This window comes from Hippopotamus amphibius, chromosome 8, assembly GCF_030028045.1.
Source record: "Hippopotamus amphibius kiboko isolate mHipAmp2 chromosome 8, mHipAmp2.hap2, whole genome shotgun sequence".
NCBI classification, from domain to species: Eukaryota; Metazoa; Chordata; class Mammalia; order Artiodactyla; family Hippopotamidae; genus Hippopotamus; species Hippopotamus amphibius.
The window spans coordinates 4,492,222-4,512,860 of record NC_080193.1 but is presented as its reverse complement, the minus strand read 5'-3'; the positions used below and the strand labels follow the sequence as shown (position 1 = coordinate 4,512,860).

At 41.3% G+C, this 20,639-nt stretch overlaps 1 protein-coding gene across 9 annotated transcripts in view; it reads left to right on the top strand.

Moving 5' to 3' along the window:
• Positions 1-20,639, top strand: part of MTMR3 (myotubularin related protein 3) — a 134,407-nt gene that overhangs the window by 104,819 nt on the left and 8,949 nt on the right. For 5 of the 9 annotated variants that reach the window (XM_057744066.1, XM_057744073.1, XM_057744072.1 and 2 more), the window contains 8 exons: positions 3,340-3,436; positions 6,017-6,130; positions 10,216-10,421; positions 10,944-11,075; positions 12,077-12,188; positions 15,614-15,809; positions 16,601-16,786; positions 19,362-19,532. In XM_057744066.1, the coding sequence (XP_057600049.1) occupies positions 3,340-3,436; positions 6,017-6,130; positions 10,216-10,421; positions 10,944-11,075; positions 12,077-12,188; positions 15,614-15,809; positions 16,601-16,786; positions 19,362-19,532 (1,214 nt within the window). Of the gene's footprint in view, positions 1-3,339; positions 3,437-6,016; positions 6,131-10,215; positions 10,422-10,943; positions 11,076-12,076; positions 12,189-15,613; positions 15,810-16,600; positions 16,787-18,927; positions 18,988-19,361; positions 19,533-20,639 lie in introns of all 9 variants that reach the window. The other 4 variants (XM_057744070.1, XM_057744069.1, XM_057744065.1 and 1 more) reach the window with 1 other exon arrangement.

Genomic DNA, 20,639 nt, shown 5'->3' with positions numbered 1-20,639 from the left:
ATTTTAAACTAAGAATGGACTAAAGCTTAAAGCTTCTCTCCTGTATGCTCAATGTCCTTCTCATTTTAGCCGCCTTCTTGGTGATTGTTCTATACTTTAGCATTAATCTGGAGTCCTGAGAGATGACTGGGCAATTGAGGTGCTAGTTTAGTAGCACCAGACCCGTGTCTCTGACCTCTCTTCTATGAAATGCCCATTAAGCATATTTTAATTAACCATGTACAGCATGACTCTGGGTCATATACTGTTTTGCAGCTGCCTGTTTAGTATAAAGTGAAAGCCCTGTCAGCAGAGGCTGTTTTCTGAGTTTGAATGCAGTCCAATAAGTGTACATCTAGACAACTGTACTAGGACCTTTGTTCATAGAAAAGAAGAATTCTTCCCTCCATCTTTGAAAATCTGGGGGGCCTAGTTTTCACCTTCTCTGACTTTCATACTGTTCCTCCTCAGAACCTGGGTAAGGGCCTGGCCCTTCTATCCCAGGCCTTTAAGTTGTGTATAATTGTAGGCTTGAATACTCAAAATTACCTGGGGAGCTAGACATTTGGGGGGAAAGTTTTTTTAGACTGCTGGTTGACTCTGTGGCTATGATTGAGGGATTTACTGCTTTAAAAAAGTTTTTATTCCCATTAAAATAAGAATTGCTGGACTGTTTGTAGTATAAGACACATAAAATGTTAAAAAGGCACAGATCCTCATTTAGGGAAGGGGAAGGCACACAGGAAGAGTCGAAATGGAAATATAAAGCCAAACGAATAAATTGGGGGTATTACAGCACATTTAATTTTGAATCAGTGGAGACATGAGGATTCTGAGAGGGGAGTTAAGGGAAATCCAGCAATATATGTGCTTGGCATGCACTTTCCTGGCGGAATAAACACAAGTGAACTTCTAACACAGTTTAGCAAAAGCCAGTTGAATTACTCATGTATGTAAGGTCGTCTGCTAAATTTTTTTCAAGCAGTGGTTTTCAGACTGTGGGTTGTGATCCACCAGAAGGTCATGAAATCAAAGTTTTAAGAAATGAAATATGAAATGAAACATTTAGGATAGAAAATATCAGTGTTACCATACACATAGTAAGGATGGGTATTGTTTTGTGAAACTTTTTAAAAAATATGTTGTATTGAATTGTGATGGAAAACATTTATTGTGGGTTGTGGTGGTTGGTTTGAAAGTTGAAGTTGAAGTCACTGCTTTAGAGGATACAAAGATAATTAAAACTCATTCTTTGTTCTCAAGGAACTTGAACTAACAGATTTTCTGTGCTCACTACTCAGTTTGTATTTCTTTGTGTGTAGCTCAGAATTTCATGCTGGGAATGGTAATTCTAAGCCCTTCCTTGGGCAGTGGTTCTATGTAGAAAACTGCCTGTCAGGAGGAGGGGGAAGAGGAGGAGGACGTCATTGTTCTTTTGCCAGTGATTATTTAAAAATTTTAGGATCCTATTTAGAGTATCTATATGTTTAAGATAGAGGCACTAATGTAAATGACCATTAATTAAAATATCTTTACCTTTTGCAAAGACTTGGAGCTGAATCCCAGGTTGGGAAAAATTGTCATTAATTAATGGTCTTGGAAGTTGCCATAGTTTTACAGCTTTTATATTGGGATTATAAGTGAAAGACTCCCTGTCTAGAATTATTGATGGTCACCATTCCTTGCAGTTTGTAGACAGATGGTACACCAATTCAGATAGCTTTTTCCTGTTTGGAAGATTATGTTGCTTTAAAAATTTTTCCAAAATGGGATCGATTCAGTTGATTATTTCTTCCTGCATCTCTGAACCTCATCTTTTTATAGCTCTCCTTCAGGGAACATACAATACCTAGTTTTAAGCTCAAAAAAAGCAGTTTAAATGGGATATAGTATTATAGACTTGTCCTTCATTTAAGTAATTGCTGTTTCCTCTTCTGAAACTCTTATCCCAGGGAGAGCAAAACTTTGGTTACTGGTGTTTTGTGCTTTTGTTATTGTAGTTTCTCCCAGCCCCCCACCAGTATTTATTATACAGCCTGTAACACTGTACATTAGAGGTATTGCTTAATGGTTTGTTTTGTTGTTGATGTTTGTTTGTTTTATAAAATTATTGCTCTAGGACTGTGTTTTCAAGAAAGGAAGTTATTTCAGGTTTTAATGACTTTTATGTTCAGTTCATTTCTGCCTTTGTTGCTCACGGTCTTAAAGAAGAAGAGGCCAAATTCATTAGGGCGAATGTAGGTGGGTTATACTTGTTTGGGGTGAATGTTCTTACAAGTGCTCGGCACTGTAGTTAGTAGTGTGGTATTTCTGGTGGTTTGACCTGATCTGAGCTAGCTATTTGTTGCTTTATTTATTCCATTTCGTGTGAATTATCCATACATTTCACTGTAAAGATGTTAATGTTTGGTTAATGCTGTTGAGATCATTAACCTAATATTATTATATATGCATACCTTAAAATCCAGGAAACTCAAGTTCTGAAATCTGGCTGGAAGGGTTTCTAATGAGGAGTTATAGATCTATACTGCTATTCTTGATGAACTTAACTGATTTTATTTCTTATGTATACCATCAGTCTGAATGTGGAAATAGGAAAGTAGCCAGTAGAGTGATAAGAACATGGGTTTAGGGATCAGACATACCTGCCATAGTAATCACCTCAGTCTCAATTTTGTCCTCTGTAAAATGAGCCCAGTGAAACTACTCTCAAATTTGAGAGTAGTGATTAGATGAGATAATATTAATTCTTTTTTTGTTTTTAAATTTATTTTTAATTGAAGAGATAATATTCTTTTTTAAAAATAAATTATTCATTTATTTATTTTATTTATTGGCTGCATTGGGTCTTCGTTGCTGCACACGGGCTTTCTCTAGTTGCTGCGAGTGGGGGCTACTCTTCGTTGTGGTGTGCAGGCTCCTCACTGCAGTGGCTTCTCTCGTTGTGGAGCACGGGCCCTAGGCGCGTGGGCTTCAGTAGTTGCGACACATGGGCTCAGTAGTTGTGGCTCACGGGCTCTAGAGCACAGGCTCAATAGTTGTGGCACACGGGCTTAGTTGCTCCATGGCATGTGGAATATTCCCAGAGCAGGGCTCGAACCCATGTCCCCTGCATTGGCAGGCGGATTCTTTACCACTGCGCCACCTAGAAAGTCTGAAGAGATAATATTAATTCTTGATCAAAGTTAATTTCGTTTCTTTTTATAGTCTTAATTTGGCAGGAACTTTTTTTTTACTAAGTATGTTATTTATATAGTACCTTTTTAAAAATAACTAAGCAGGGTAGCAATGCTTTCATTCCACCTGTTTTGCAAAATCACATTCATTTCTTCCTTTCTCCTATCTGTCTCTGGTCCCCAGGGGAGCATGTAACGTCAAGGTTTAAAAATGAAGTGGAGCGGATGGGTTTTGATATGAACAACGCCTGGAGGATTTCCAACATTAATGAGAAGTACAAGTGAGTTGTATTTGGTCCCTGTGGACTGTTTGATGGCCACTGCCTTTGCAAGAAACCCCAATTCTCATGTGGCAGAACATTTGAATTTAGACTTTTTCTTTGAAATGGTGTTTTATTTGTTAAAGCTAAACGCGTGATCTTCAGGGTACTTCTTGAGCCTTCTGTTCTCATTGCTATCACTGGAGTGGAAAGAGATTCTTACTTAATAGGATCCTGGAACCTGCCTTTCTATTCCCCTCCAGGCCTCTGTTCTTCTGGCACATGCGTGTCTAGATAATATTGTGCTTACCTGTAGGCAGGCAGTTTCTGCTGTTCTCATCACCACTTGACATCACATTAGAGATAAGATTAGTAATCTCAGAAGCAGTGATAAAATACTCAGGAGTTGGTTTTTACAGTAATTTTACTCCAGATCCTATGAAATAGGCTAAAGTATTATTCTGTTCTTTAATTTGTTGATCTAAAACTAATGTCACAGCAGTGATCATTTAACTATTAGATATTAATGTAACCATTATTAAATATTTCCCATTACTTATTTCCCTAAAAGATAGAAGAACTTTGGTGGGGGAGGACAGTTAACTAATGTGATTTTGGTGATCCAGATTTCTATAAAATGAAAGAAAATTGTCCAGAATTTTAAAATTAACATACCCTCTCCTCTAAAGTTTCCCTGCAGCAGTTGAAGGCATTAAGCACTCTTTTGTCCTTCCAGCTGCCTCACATTATGATAGGTGTTTTCCTGGACTGTTTGTGGGTAGCCAGAGGAGCATTTCATTTTTTGTTGGAAAAACCACAGCTAATTACTATACACAGCTCTTAACATGGACCTTGGCCAAAGAGGTATTATTAAGAATCGGGAGCTACAGACATGTCATACCTTTGCCTGTTCTCAGTGACAAGTCAAATCAAAGCACAGAATCAAGGTGGGCGGGGGGGGGGGGGGGTCCTCAGGGAGCCTGAGGCTGCCACAGGCTTTGTGCACATGTCACCCACCTTTCCTATACTGGAAACTGCTTATCTACAAGTGAGCAGCTCATACTTGCTGAAGAGCTGACTACTAGGTAATGTAATGCTTAGAGAACAAGGAATATAGTCATCAGAATATTGGGTGAAGTAAAACAAAAAAACCTGAATTAAGCTAAGTTTATTGAGAAAAATGTTTGAGTTCAAAAGCCAGTGGTTTTCAAAAATCTCTATTTAATATGGATTTAAAAAATTAATTTCATTGAGTCCATTGTTTCCACTTCAGAACCAGTCTTCAGATGGTTTAGCCTTCATTGAGAAGTTCTTCATACTACCAAGGAAGAATAAGAGCCAGATTTACTCTTAAGTTTAAAACGGGATAAAAGGAACAAGACTCATGGTTAGACTGTTAACTTATAATCCCCGTGTCTTAGGTTATTTTTGGGAGTTTGTGGACAGGTATTAGGAAGATTGTAGAGCTACTCTTGGTCAGTCTCCATTCTCCTGGTTAGGCTTTTAAATTCCTGGTACTTTAATCTTCTGGAAATTGAGAACGAGAGAGATATTTAGTGCAGAATGATCCGAACCCCCCAGTTCCTAAGCCAGTTTGTGTTTTTCTGCCCCTTCCCCTGATGCATAGAGTAGGCCTGGGTATGGTGGTAGAGGTGATGGTAGTGGATGAGGAGGAGCACTTTGTACATTTTAGGATTTGGAGTAAAGGTCTTATTGCCTTCACTGTTGAGAAGGAATATTGGGTTTCCCAGAGAGAGACCTTGTCTTATAAGTAAATAACCCATCAGAAATAATGCTTTCTAGGGCACCAGCTTGACTAATATGCACATACTAGTATTTTCCCTAATGAAAACAGCTTTTTTAAATCAACATTGTAAATCAGCTATACTCTAATAAAACAAAAGCTAAATTAAAAAAAAAAAGTTTCTTTCCCTTGAGTGTAGTTTATTATGAAGTATATTTTATAGAAATTATGATTAATAGCATATTCACATTGCTCACCTGGCTTAATGGGGCTACGACTATGTATGCAGATGGGGCTGACCCATAGTGTATCTGTATACCCACTGGCTGAACCTCTTACCTATAATTAGGACACCCTCTTTGGTTCACATCAGAGAATATGTTAGTAATCCTAGGAGGTCTCTGGAAACTTCAAGTTGTGGGCTCTTGCCCTTTTTCTCATGTTTTGGTGAAAGACTGAGGGTCTACTAGAGGTAACACAGACTTCCACCTCTGCAGCTGGACTGGGCACTTGTGTAGTTAGAAATGACCTACTCATATATTGGTTACAACAATTACAATGGAGTAACTGCCTCTCAACTCCCATTTTTTTACTGATAGTTAAGACGGCCAGATTTCTAGAAGGCAGCATCAGGTGGAACAATCCAAGATAGTATCACTTGACATGTACATAAGTAAACACTTAAGGCAGCCATTCTGCTGAGCAGGCCAAGACGCAAGTAATGCTCCTCATTGCCTTTTAACTGGCTGTGGGGTAGCTTGATTGACATCCTTCTGCTGGCTCACTCGTGTCTCTCCCTCCTCTCCCCTCCCTCTGTGTCTTCTTCCCTTCTCCCTCTTCTTCACCTTCCCTGTTAGGCTATGTGGTAGCTATCCACAGGAGCTCATAGTGCCTGCCTGGATCACTGACAAAGAACTAGAAAGTGTCGCAAGCTTCAGGTCCTGGAAGCGCATCCCTGCAGTCGTCTACAGGTAAGTAAGCCTGGCCAGACCGAGCTTGGTCTGGAGCTACTGCCTATTGCATATGGTCTGCTGCTTCTGTTGCTGCTAACCTGGGAGTAGGGTTGCGGGGGGTGGTTCAGGGAACTTAACAGGCTGTTCTGTACTTCCTTATTGCTAAAGCTGTTCGTCCAGTCATAAACCAGTACTTCATCTGAAACACTACCTGATGATTCAGTTGACACTGAAAAGAAAGTTTTGATAGAAAAGTGGCTGGACTTGCTATTTTAAGATCCTTTTGACATTCTGTGAGAAGGTAATGTGCTCATTGCATTTTGCTTCAGGTGTTGGCCTTTGGATTGAGAGTGGTGAGTCCTAGAAAGTAAGAATTGGGAGTGTAGATTTGAGTCATTTGTGATTGTCTTCGTGGAGGTCTGCTTTGAGAGGGAGCATTTAGAGGAGAAGGCTAGGGCTTGGCTGGATAGAAGCTATCAGAGATCAAAGGCAGGAGAGTCAGGTTCTAGAAGGGGGTGGTGGTGTGGTGAGGAGCACATATTTTAGGATTCAGGTCTTCTCTCATACTCCTTGTTGTGGCACCTTGAGTAAGTTCCCTAACTGAACTCAGCCTGTTCCCAATTAGTAAAATGGGAGTGATGTTCTTACTTCCCAGGTATGCTGTGATATCTCAGTGAATCTAAAAGCCCTGGGCTTCCTAAGCAATGTCTGGAGTAGGTTTTATTCCTGAGGGCTGCTTTTATAATTCAGTGAATAACTAACTCACTTCTCACAGAATCATGTTAAATTTTTAAGAAGTCATTCCCCCCCCCCCCCCCCCCAAAAGTCATTCCCTCTTAGTTTGGAACAGTTTCAGATGTCCTTGTAATATCACATTCTCCGTTTCATTTTCCCAGTTTGCAGACTTATGGACTCTCCTTGAATTTGGGCCAAACCAGTGAGGCTTAGTTAGAAACTCATACCAGGAGGCAGTTCATTGAGAAACTGAGTTGCAAGAAGGGGTTTATCTCCTTGTGGAATTGCCACTGAGGTAACCAGCTTGTTTAGTCCATGGAAGGCAGATTTTGATGGCCACCCTGAAGTGAGAGAGATGGAAAAACACGTATTTACTTCTGTCCCAGTGGAACCCATTAAGCTTTCAGTCTCAGTCGTCATCACTGTTGCTTTCAGACACCCCTAGAAAAGTAGGTCACCAAATTTACCTATCACTCAAGTGGTAAGGCTGACACAGGAATTAGAGAGAACAGTGAAAGCTCAAAGGATTTATGAGTCTTATCTGTGATCGGCCCAGCTCAGATAGGGAAAGCAGCCAGTTGCTGCTCTGTGGACAACAGCTGTGTTAGATCAGCAGCCCTGGCATTTGTGAGGTTTGCTGACTTTGAGCATAAGGGGAAAGGACTCTCATTTTCAAAGTAAGGGTCTTTGGTCAATTCTCCCTGTTGGTAGAGAGGCCTAAAAGTGTAGGCTGCAGTAAAACAGGGTAAACATGGGAAGCTTCTTTTCCCTTCCAAAGTTTATTCCAGAGGGCATGAACTTTGCTAGCTCAGGTGGCAAGATGCTTCTGGATCCAGCATGTGTTTACTGAGTGTAGTTGTCTGTAGTTGCAGTAATGATTCCTGAGGTTGCTAGCTAGCAGCGGTTACTTGCCAGCACCACACTGAACCAGCACCTGATTAGTGCTTTCTCCTATGGTGATGAGAGAGTGCTTAATTGGATTTATTATTGAAGACAGATTGCTTTAACACAGAAAGATGGTGCGAAGGGCACTCATCTGTAGTGCAATTCACAGCTCTCCCCCTTTGTGCACTGAGTGATTGTTAGAAACTTCTAGTCATTTAGGGAGTTTGACTAAGACTAACTTAGGGATAGTTTAAACATTTGTGTCTTTCTGTACAAAACTGAAGCATTCAGTGTTTAGCAGGGGAGTCATCCATTGAACATCTTAATTTTTATTTTTCCTGATTCTATTTGTAAAATGATGGAAATGCTCTTTAATGATTTTTATCTGTAGTGTTTTCGTTCTCTTTCATGCAATCTAAAGCATCTAGAAGACTGCAGAACACGTCACTGCTTACTGCAGTAGTTCAGTTGCAATCTAGCTGTTACAATACTATGGCCCTTAAAACCCAAGATCTAGGCTGACGAGTGCCATCTACTGTTCCTTTCGAGCATTGCTGTGAAAAATTTCAGAAGAAAAGAATGTGCAGGAACGGCCCTGCCACCCTGTTCTGTAAAGGATTGCTGTCAGTCAGCTTATTGGTTGCTCAGCACCTATTATTATATGCTAGTAGGCATTTTAAGAGTCAGTGAGGTTTTATTTATAGTTTGGCTGCATTCAGCAGGCGACCCAATTGAGTGTGTTGGCAATACACAAGTACTTTCCATTATTTGTCTCTCCTAACAAGGGAGGATTTAAAAACTACAAGCAAACTGATGGTTCCAGTGGAATTTTATTATTGCCAGATTTAATTTATTATGAGTTTTGGGATTAAAAACAAAAATCTTTCTCACGTTGTTCCTTGAACAAGACAGTAGATTCAGAAGTCTGTTTTTAAAAAAAATCCATCTGTGTGTTATATATGTGTATGAATATGTGTTTAGAAACAATTTTAATGGGAGTAAAGACATTGACAGTTCTCTCTAGGATACAGAACTGGGAAATATTAAAATTTTTGCTTACTAGCTTTTTTACTCGTTTATTTGTATAGTGATTACTTCTATAGCTTCTAAAAACACCTTTATTGAGATGTCACATACAGTTCACCCTTTTAATGTGTATAGCTCACTGATTTTTTTTTTTTTTTAGTGTATTCATAATGTTGTGCAACCATCACTACAGTTATTTTACTACATGCTCATCACCCCAGAGAGAAACCACAGACCCATTAGTATTCACTCCCTATTCCCTTCCCAGGCTCCCTAGCTCTGGGTTATCAGTAAATCTACATTCTATTTCTATAGATTTGGCTATTCTGGACACCCTATATAAATGAAATCATGTAATATGTGGTCTTTCATGACTTCTTTCACTTAGGAGCAATAACATACTCAGGGTTCTTCCATGTTGTAACATGTTAGAACTTGAATCCTTTTCCTTGCCAAATAACGTTAACTTCATAACTTTTTAGTTGCTAGAATTGCCTAATTCCTAAAATTCCTAATTAGGAAAAGCTTGAGTTTTAATAGCATTTTAAGGCAGACTATGAGTATGATTTTTGGTCTTACTTCTTGAAAAAGGATCTTATCAGAGTATGGCTTATTGACGTTTATGCTGTTCGTTTCCTTCTGAGAGTTTACAGAAAGGTAGCTGGCTCATTGAGCTGTCTGCCTATAGTAAGAGCAGTTGTGGCTCATGAAATGTCAGGAGGTTTTGTAAAGCAATCCACTGTGGGCCAGGAAAGTATTTCAGTCCCACATGTGGGATCTTGTTTTGAAAAGAATCCTCAAGCCAGCCGTAAGTGCACAGTTGCTGCAGTGGGCCCTCAGAAGTCAGTGAGGAATCAGATGTTTGTTTCAGCTTCTGTTATGCTTGGATATTCAGGTGTAGTATTAAGGAGAGATTAATGCTTCGTTATTAAGTAGCAGAATTAGTGTGGTATTTGTAGTTTATTTTTTACCTGATTTTCCAAAAATAAATTTAAATATTCAGATATTTCCTTTATGAATATTAATTTGCTTTCTCTAAGAATATACATTTATCATTTTGTTGGTTATTCCACAAAGGTCTCTAAAATGGTATCATAATCAAGAAAGATCCAGATAGGTTTTGTTATTCTTTTTTTCTTTTTTTCAATATTTATTTTTTGTCCATGCCACGCAGCATGTGGGATCTTAGTTCCCTGACCAGGGATGGAACCCATGTCCCCTGCAGTGGAAGCACAGAGTCTCAACCACTGGACCACCAGGGAAGTCCTGGGATTTTGTTATTCTTGTTGCTGTATAAGACTTATGCCCTGAGAGGACCTGAAGCTAACCCATCACTTACCTGTAGTCAAGCTGTTCATTAAGGCATTTAAAAGCAACTGTCTCACTTTTTGTATGAACACAGAGCATCTGAATAGGGCCACTGGGATGGGTACAGTTGTTGTCTTGTTCCCGCACAGGCACCAGAGCAATGGAGCTGTCATTGCCCGCTGCGGACAGCCGGAGGTCAGCTGGTGGGGCTGGCGCAATGCCGACGATGAGCACCTAGTGCAGTCAGTAGCCAGAGCCTGTGCCTGCGACTCCCGATCCAGTGGCAGCAAGCTGTCAACTAGGAGCAGTCCCCGAGATTGCCCCCACGCAGGAGACCTTTCTGATGTGGAGTTTGGTAAGGTGCTCCCTGTGCCTCTGGCGGTAGTTTTTATGGCATCTGAGAACCTTTTCTTGAAATGGCCTTTTCCTTATAAGACACAGAATTTGTTTCATAGAAAAGAGAGAGTGAAGCTTCAATTGATGGGATTATTTGAGGAGTCATGGGTCTTGGTAAAAACCAGAAGAACTTCTCTTTGAAACTTGGTTTAAGAGGACTAGAGTGTTTGTTGTCTTTCTTGCCATCGTGACAAGATGTAATATATATGTGATAGGGAACCTGCAGTGTCTCCAGACCATGGGGGAAAACACCAGGATTATGTTGTAGTCATTCTAGGACTATAGATATAGAAATGAGGTATAGGAGATTGTAGGCAAAATAGAAAACAAATGAAAGAGAGAAGTCTTATTGGATTAAGGTAGTTTTGGTTAGGTGGATTTCACTTAATTGAGTTTTTTGGGTACTGTGGTTCTTATTTTGCAACAGTTCTGGGAGAGACGGGCTCATTTAGTTTTTCCTTCCTGCTCCTGATGTCCCTAGATTCTTCTTTGTCAAATGCTTCAGGAGCAGAGAGTTTAGCCATCCAACCACAGAAGCTTTTGATCTTGGATGCACGCTCCTACGCAGCAGCTGTGGCGAACCGAGCCAAAGGAGGAGGCTGTGAATGCCCAGGTGAAGTACACAGTGCTTTTGTCCCTGACCCTCTGTCCCTGTGAGTCCAGCCCATGCCCAGCTAGGTCTTAGTTTTCAATTTGAAATGAATGGAAAGCCATGTTCCTCAACCTGTTTTGAGAGAGCCAGCGCTCCTTGGATTTTTAATACTGTATGCTCTTTTCAAGGGAGAAATGGAGGAGGAGGTGCAATGAAACCAAAGAATCTTCCTTCCCTTTGCCAACCTTTAGGTGATAAGGAAAGTAAATCCTCTCCCATTATAAGGCCTGTTATGTTTGGAAGCTTCTTCTTTAGTGGCTCAGTTTCTCAGCCTTCTAAAAGCTTTTTGTTGTGTTTGACAGTGGATGTGCTCATCACTGGCCTCACAGAAAACTCCTCACGTGGCTTTTACTTAGAATACGTGGGGTGGAAATTGAAGCAGTAAATACAGAACTCTAGCAAAGCACTAGAGTTTGAGTCGTGACCTATAACACCCCTACTGTTTGAATGCTGGCTTTCTCTAAGGAGGGACCTCTTAGGTGCCAGTTGTGTGCTAATGCAGCAGGTATAGAGGCACTGAGCTCCTTATTCAGATGTGAGCTAAGTGGAATCTGAAAGCAGTTGTACCAAGATGAAATTTGAATGCAGAAATACATAGTTCTGCTAGGTTCTTTTCAAAGAGATTCCAGAGATGCAATTAAGAGAGGCCCAAGAAGTAAACCTGGGGTAAGATGGAAGTATATAGATCTTTTTTGTTTTTTTGGTTTTTTTTTTTAAAGTTTCTATTTTATGTCAGTATCTTCTTCACAAGTCTAACCTTCCTTTTCGAAAAGACAGCTAAAAATCAAGCACTGTTTTCCTCTCATAATAAAGGACTGGGCTGATAGGCATCAAAACATTGGCATTTCATTAGTCAGCAGCTACAGTGGGTTTGTTTTATAGCCAGTTTGCTTCTTTTAAATTTGGCCATTTGGACTTTAAATTCAACATATTTGTGTTCTCTTTGTTGTTATTCTCTCCAGAGTATTACCCGAACTGTGAAGTTGTCTTTATGGGGATGGCAAATATTCACTCAATTCGGAGGAGTTTTCAGTCTCTGCGATTGCTGTGCACACAGATGCCAGATCCGGGAAAGTAAGACCTTGGCTTTAAGCTTGCATTGCCTTTTTTAAAAAAATGACTTCAAAGGTATTCTTCTGTTTTTGTTTTTGTTTTTTTGTGAACTTCAGTTTTACTTTCGGAGTCCGTGGGTATTCTCCTTCCTCTGTTAGGAGCACACAGCACAAAGGGGGAGCCGGGAGAAAAATCTAGCCCTTTGAAAGGTTTAAAAATGTGCAGCGAAGGACAGATCTCAGCCCTCAGAATGGAAGCACTGCCTTCTTATTTTTCCTGGGCCCTCTTCCTTTTCGTCTACGTGTTTTGACCCAGAGTAACTTAATTCTGTGTTTTCTGACATCCTATAGTGACACTTAACCTGCTCTGAAGTGGAACGTTTTACAGTGAAGAGTAAAAATTTATTCGTTATGTTGTAAAAAGGGTTAAACTTTCTTTAAATTTGCCAGTAGGTCAGTTCCTTTCACATTGGCTTCTGATTTCTAAACTGCCCTCTTATTTACTAAGAACATTACCATGATTTTTATTGCTTATTAAAAATGATTGGCTGGCATTTGCTGTGAGGAAGGTGAAATAACACCCCTCCCCCCAAGGGAACTGTTTGAATACAAGATAAATTAGGAAGAATGCTCTGTGAAACAAATATGGACAGATAAATATTTAAAAGCCCCTCTTTTACTATTTCAGGATGCCAGAAATGGTGCCAGAGAAGACAGAATTTTCTCTCTTCTGATGTTTGTGCTAGGTCCCATAGCTGTTTCCCTGAGTTCTGTTCAGCAGATCTCATGATTGCATCAAGTTTGCAGCATTCTTTGATTTATTAAATCAAATGGCTGCCTGAACCACTTGTACTAACTCCTAGTAGCAGATGATTAAATTCACCATAGTTGCAGTCAGCCTAGAGGGTGAAGCAGTTGTCCTCGGGGAAAAGCCTGACCGAAGAAATGAGATTGCTGCCCTGCTTTGGGGATTAGCAACTTGCATCTGCTACACGTATTCAGAACCCAGCTAGTAGTACTCCCTTTCCTAAAGGGAGGGTGTAGAAAGAGCCTGGCTGAGGATTCAGGAGATGTGCCACTAATTGACTGTAAAGGCCAAGTGGCCTAATTCCTGTGGTTATAGTTTTTCCTGCCTATAAAATAAAAGGGATAGAGTCAATACTACTTGATCTGTAACATCTTCCATAAGTTAAAATTCTTTCTTAAAAAGCTGTTTTTTAAACTCTGAGTCAAGAAGATGTAATTAGCCCTTGCTTTGTTAGATGAATGTTGGGGAGGAGGGAGGTTGTAAGAAGAAGAAAATGCTTTGTCTGTATTTGGCAGCAAATCATAATGCAGTAGTGAAGCTTCCCCTGTGGATAAAAAGAAGCTATGGCAGCGGTGGGAAGAGCTGTAAGCTAGCCTCCTAACACGTGTTTGCACGTGAAGAGGGCTACGGATGTGGTTAGGTTGCTACCTCAGCTTTTGAGATTAGGACAAAGGAATCTGGAGTCTCAGCACACCTCCTCCGTTGGCAGATTTTGGAGTGCAGCTTCTGTGTTGGGCATGGACAACACCACCTGGTATATAAGAATGGCTCACTCAGGTTCAAGAGAACCAGGTTCTCATGTACTGGTTCTCCAGGGGCCAGGAGATAACTTAGTATTTGTTCTCCTAAGCCTCATCTTTTAGTTTTTTTCAGGACTGTGTGAGGAATGAGAATAAATAATCAATCCACTAACAACAAAAAAATGTTTCTCAGGTATTTAGTAGGACAGAGAAAGTCTTGAGATAGAGTTTTTCTCCATAATTTAAAAAGTAGGAACCTTCATTGTATGCTAGGCACTGCATAGGGAGGGTATACCTGTGCCTGTTTGCCCTCTGAGGAGTCAGAGTCTGGTTGGTAGAACAAGCTAATCCACGTGAAGCCAGTGCTTATGCAGTACATTCTGTTGTCTGTTTGCCTGGAAAGACCCTCTCTTTGAACTATTCCAAAAATTCATACTCATTCCCCAAGGTTTAATAGGCCTTTATGGACTAGTCTTGGCAAAAGCCTTCTCATAGTCCCCTGACAGAAGTATTTATTCCCTTCTCAGACTCACAGTTGGAAGGGCTAGACTATGTGGTCTTAACTACAAATCTGATCACATTTTGGAGAAATTGGAGCTTTTTGTGGGGATTGAGAAGTAGAATTCATGACAGGGCACAAGAAACAAAATGTCAGCACAGTTCAGAAACCAATTGTGGACTTCCCTGGTGGCGCCATGGTTAAGAATCCGCCTGCTAGTGCAGGGGACATGGGTTCAGTCCCTGGGCTGGGAAAATCCCACATGCCACAGAGCAGCTAAGCCCGTGTGCCACAACTGCTGAACCTGTGTGCTGCAACTACTGAAGCCCGAGTGGCTAGAGCCTGTGCTCTGCAACAAGAGAAGCCACCACAATGAGAAGCTCGTGCACCATGGCAAAGACTAGCCCCCACTTACCGCAACTTGAGAAAGCCCACACACAGCAACAAAGACTCAGCACAGCCAAAACAAATAAATAATTTTTAAAAGTCTTTAAAAAACAAACAAAACCCAAAAAACCTCGGTTGTGATCAGCTTGTGATTATTCCTAAGGGGGCAGTTCTTGGGATCTGATACTTCCTGAAGGCCTTTCGAAAAAAGGTTCTTTTAGATCCCTGCTGAATCCAGTCTGCACTAAGCCCAGTAATACTGTGTGGCCACTGGCATACTAATTTGTGTGAGTCCAGATCATTAGTTTGGGCCCATCCAGTTTTAACCCATAGACATTCAAGACTTGATCAGTGGTAATGTTAGGGTGTTGGTAGTAAGCGATGGTGTCTGCACTGCTTTTGGATGTGGTATCCAGCTTGTATCTTGTTACAGACATATTTATATTAGAGTTTTCTTTACATTTTTTTGGAGAACTTGTTGGGCAGAGTTGCTGATCATTACATATAAATATTTTCCCTTTTCCATCTGAGAAGTGGCTTTTTTTTTTTTTTTTTTTTTTTAAGATTCCAGAAATAACTACTTTTCTTATACTGGGTAGATATACCTATTACAGACTGAAAAATATTAAATATTAATTCTCTCTGGGAAATTAGCTATAAGATTTTTGGAACAAAAGGTGGCCCTATTACTGTCCTATTTTTAAGGCTCTTCTCTGTGACATGGTAGGGCTTGGGTTTCATCCTTGTACGTGCTTTATAAAGACAGAGATTTTCTGTTTGTTTTGGCAGTGTTTTATTGGGAGGGAAAAGTCTTTGGGAATTGCTTTTTTTTTTAAGAACTTTTATTGAGACAGTTAACATACAATAAACTGCATATATTTAGAGTGTACAGTTTGGTATCCCAATCTCCTAGTTCATTCTGGGAATTGCTTTTTAATTTGACAGGTATTTGTAATGACCCAGTATATCATCAAAATTAGCATTTCCTATCCCCTTCTGTTTTATTTTTTTAGTTGGCTCTCAGCTCTTGAAAGCACAAAGTGGCTTCATCACCTCTCTGTGCTTCTGAAGTCAGCGCTGCTGGTAGTGCATGCTGTGGACCGTGATCAGCGGCCAGTGCTCGCACACTGCTCCGATGGCTGGGACCGCACCCCCCAGATTGTGGCACTGGCTAAGCTCTTGCTGGACCCTTATTACCGAACCATAGAGGTAGGATTTGACACTTTAGGATTAGTGGGGGAAACCTTGGAGCGTTTTATGAATCAGTTTTGGTTGAGGTGGTGCGGTGCAGTGACAGTGAAATTTCTTTAGTTTTGAATCATTGCTCCTTTACCTTGAGCTAAATTGTTGGGATACCTACCACAGTGCTTGTGCCTCTTAAAAAGTGGAAGATTGTGGATAACAAGGTATTGAGAATACAGATATGTTTTCTGTTGCAGAGTATCTACTTGGAAAAGTTTTGGCTACCCCAGGAAAGTGGGGCTTCTATAGAAGGATCTTGACATGCTTATTATGGTAACCGGTCTATATATCACCACAGTGTTGTTCTGTGGAAAAAGAACCCTATTGTGAAATAATCACTTATTGGGTTAAAGATACAAGAAAAACCATAAAGTTACACTAAAATATATGTAAATCCGGGATGGGGAAAGATTTTACAAACATGACTTTGTAAGTGTAACATGAAAGACAAATTAAAAATAAAAAAGAAATTAAGGGGAAAAAAGTATGACTTTATAGTGAATGAAGGGCTAAAAATAGTGTCTCAACAAAGACTTAGATAAATGCTTAGTTATCACCCTTTTGATGATTTTGGAATGGAATTGGGAAATTGCCCTAAGCCTGTGTCCTGTCCGTTGGCCATGGGGCCGGGTTAGGGGCTCCTGATGGGCTCTGTGGGAGGCTGTTAAACAGGATCACTGTTGGTGACATTAGGGTCAGGACAGTTATAGTTTGCATAGACAGGCACAAACGGGTCTCTCCTGGGTGCTTCCCCGCAGGGTTTCCAGGTCCTCGTGGAGATGGAGTGGCTGGATTTTGGTCACAAGTTTGCTGACCGGTGTGGTCACGGGGAGAACTCGGATGATCTGAACGAGCGTTGCCCAGTGTTTTTGCAGTGGCTTGACTGTGTTCATCAGCTTCAGAGGCAATTCCCATGCTCTTTTGAGTTCAATGAAGCATTCCTTGTGAGTCTGGGCTTGTGATTCTTCATTGTGGGGACCTTCTAAATTCATAGGGGTATCAATGTAAATGTTAGTGCTAGTTTTCACATGAAACTGCATCCTTTTTAGAATTTGAGGGGCCATTCTTCCATTTTTAATTAAAAAACAGTAATAAATGTTTTTTTGTTTAGTGAACCCACGTGTGCTAAGGTTACATAAAGTCTTTGAGTTCTTCTAAACATAATTTTTAAAATGGATGATAGAAGACTAAACAGTAGTTAGAAACAGTAGACTTTCATCTGCTCCCTCCAGTCCATCTACCAGCCCCCCTGCATCTATTCCACACTCTCTCTGCTCCCTGTCCTTTGAAGGAAGATGTACCATCCTTGCCCTCTTCCAACCCCTCCCTTCACTTGTCCACCAGCTTCCAGCCCCCTTCTTTTGCTCAGCTTCATGGCTTCAGCATTTCTCCTCCCTGCTCTCTGCATCAGCTTATTTCCCTCTTTACCAGATCATTGCCATCAGCATACAGGCATGGTGTAGTGCATCCTGTTGCATCAAAACCCCTTTGGGGTCCTGCATCCTCTCTACCTATTTTTATCTCATTTTTCAGATCTCATTTCTTCACAGCAGAGCTCCTCAAGTCTTCTAGACATTTACTCTCTCAAACTCTTCTCCTCCCATTCTCTTTTAAACCTGGTCCAATCAGGTGTTCACCCCACCACTTTACCAGAGCTGCTCTTGTTAAGGTCACCAGTGACTTTCATGTTACTAATCCAGTGATCAGTTTTCAATCACCTTTTTTTAAAATTGCAGTATAATGGATAACATTATATTAGTTTCAGGTGTACAACAGTGATTTGATATTTGTATATATTGCTAAAAGATTACCACAAAATCTGGTTAACATCTGTCACCATACATAGAGTATTTTTCTTGTGATGAGAACTTCTAAGATGTACTCTCTTGGCAACTTTCAAATATACAGTACAGTATTACTAACTTATAGTCACCATGCTGTACATCACGTCCCCCTGACTGACTTATTTTATAACTGGAAGTTCTTTTGACTGTTTCATCTTCTTTGATCCAGTGTTACATTTGGCACAATTTAATCACTCCTTTCTTGAAACACTTTCTTCAGTTAACTTCCAGCACACACTCTTAGTTCTCCTCTGCTTCACCAACTCATCCTTTCTCTCTCCTTTGCTAGTTCCTCCTTACCTCCCCACTTCTGAATGTTGGAGTGCCCCAGGGCTCAGCCTCCTTCTCGAGGGATTTCATCCAGTTAGCTTTAATTGCTCTCTGTGAGTCCCACATATTTAAGCCTTCAGCTCAGACTTCTCTCTCCACTTAAACTCCAGGCTTTCATATCCACTTGTGACTATTCAGTACCTCCACGTGGACATTTTAATGGTATTTCAAACTTAACATGTTCAGAACTTAGTTCTTGATTTCTGTATCTCTCCACCCCAAAACTTATCTTCCAGAAGTCTTCCATCTCACCAAATGGCAACTCAAACCTTCGATTCATTTAGGGCAAAAACTCTGTCATCCTCAAATCTCCTTTCCTTCATATTCCACATTCAGTCTGTCAGCAGATTCTGTAGTGTAGCTCTGCTTTAAAAATGTGTCTAAAACCTGATAACTTATTGCTGCCTGTGCTCTTCCCAACACTGGTCTAAGCCACCATCATCTCCTGCCCCAATTCCAGAGTCAATCCAGCAGCCTGAGGGATCCTTCTAAAACACGATACAGACCATGTCATTCCTCTGTCAAGAAACTTCCAATGACTCTGCTTTTCACACAGAGTAAAAGTCACAGTCCTTAAAATGACCTGCAAGGCTCTCCTAGAGGTTACCTGTCCAGGCTCATTTCCTCCCATCCTCTACCTCATGCAATGTCTGTCAGTCACACTGGCCTCCTTTAGTTCCTCAGAAGTTGCAAGCCTGTGCTCACCTCAAGGCCACTGTGCTAGCGGTTGCCTCTGCCTGGAGCAGCCCCTCCCTCCCCTTCTCCCCACGCCCCCCGTGCCGGTATAACCTGCTCTCTCATTTCCATCAAGTCTCTACCAGTGAGGTCCTCTCACACTGCCCTGCATGTGCTCTGGCCCTCTTACCCTGCCTTACTGTTGTCCATAGCCCTGGTCATCCCTCCCCCCACAGCCAGAGCAGGAGAGCCATCTTCGCGTTGTTGCCTATCCAGCACCTGTAGAAACATCTGGGGTATGTAAGATGCTCAACAGCAACTTGTTGAATGAAAGGCTGTTTAGAAGTTCAGACTTGGGTTGCACACTGACCTGCTCCTGTGCCCAGTGTATATGGGTGGCTGTTAACTTAGGACCTCGGACATTGTTTACAAGGGAGGCCAAGAGGATGGCAGTCCCAATGCCCTGTCTTTGCTCTTTTGACTCAGGAGTGACAGTGGCTGGGGTTGTGAGGAGGCTGTGATTGGGTGGCTTACTTGGTTCCCGCATCCTTACCAAGTGTGAACTGAAGTGCACATTGGGGATGTCTGGGAAGGTGGCTCAGCTGGGCTGACCTTCCCCCAGAAAATGTGTACCCATTGCTTGATTTTGCCTCACATTGGACTCCCATAGGTGAAACTGGTGCAACATACCTATTCCTGCCTCTTTGGAACATTCCTGTGCAACAACGCCAAGGAGAGAGGGGAAAAGCATACTCAGGAACGGACATGTTCTGTGTGGTCACTGCTTCGGGCAGGCAACAAAGCTTTCAAAAACCTACTGTATTCCTCTCAGTCAGAAGCCGTATGTATCCTTTAGCCTTTTCTCCCTCATCAGCAGTATGAATTTGGGGATGGGACATATGGGATCCTTTTTGAGAAGTGACTCTTTTCTCAAAGGCATCTCAGTTGTCTCTGGATGAGTTGGTTCCATTTTTTTCCCCAACCGCTCTGTCCTGGGAAAGACCTGTTTTCTGGTTATGCTCTGCCCTGCTTCTGACTACTCTTTGTTCAGGGTGGTTTGATTTAACACACGTCTCTACCTTGCCTCTCTAGACATGAATCTTGTCTGGCACCTCTGCCAGAGCTTAACTTATTCCTAGCTTGCTCTGTCTAACAAGTGGAAGAGGCACTTAAGTTGTTCCCTGGATGCCCCGATAGCTCAGAAGGAGCTGCAGGCCCCCAGCACCCTTCCAGTGGCAACAGGTGATGGTACCCGTTGCAGCTTCTGTCTCAGCAGAAGACTGTGTGTGACACTAGCATGTGTATCTACGTGATTCTCTGGAGGACTGGCAGGCCCTTTAAGACTTTATTCCTCAAAGGAACACCTTCTGTTAAGCAGAGAAAAGGAGGCACTTACATCTGTGCATTGGTACACAGTAATGTTCCTTTTGTCAGAATGTGTCTTAAATTCTAAAGTCACAAGGAGGCTAATGAGAGGTTATACTGTTTGCTGGACTATTAATTAATAAATAAATTTCTTACTATAGTTAAGTAGTCTAAGGAAAGATTGAAGCTAGCTGCTTCTCTCTGTCCTGTGCCTGCTGGGGAAGTAACAGTACAGAAGAAAATTCTCTCCTTTTCACATGATTAATGTAGATGATCCTATAAAACAGGTTTGACAACGTGTTCTGAAACCAGGCTTTTGTACCAGGGAACAGACAGTCAGCATCTAGCAGAATGACTCACTTTCTTGTGCCGTAAAAGCAACAAATTAGGCTGAGACAAGCGTCATTCAATAAAGGTGACCTAAGAACTAATGAGAAATGGATTTTTAAAAAATTTTTTAGATTTTCATGCCCACAGAGGCTATGAGGTGAAAAGTGTCCTGTCCCCCGTCCCCCGCAAGATAGAGTTGCATCCACTCAGGCTAATGCCCTCTGGAGGCTGTACAGGATGGCTGGGCGTTCCT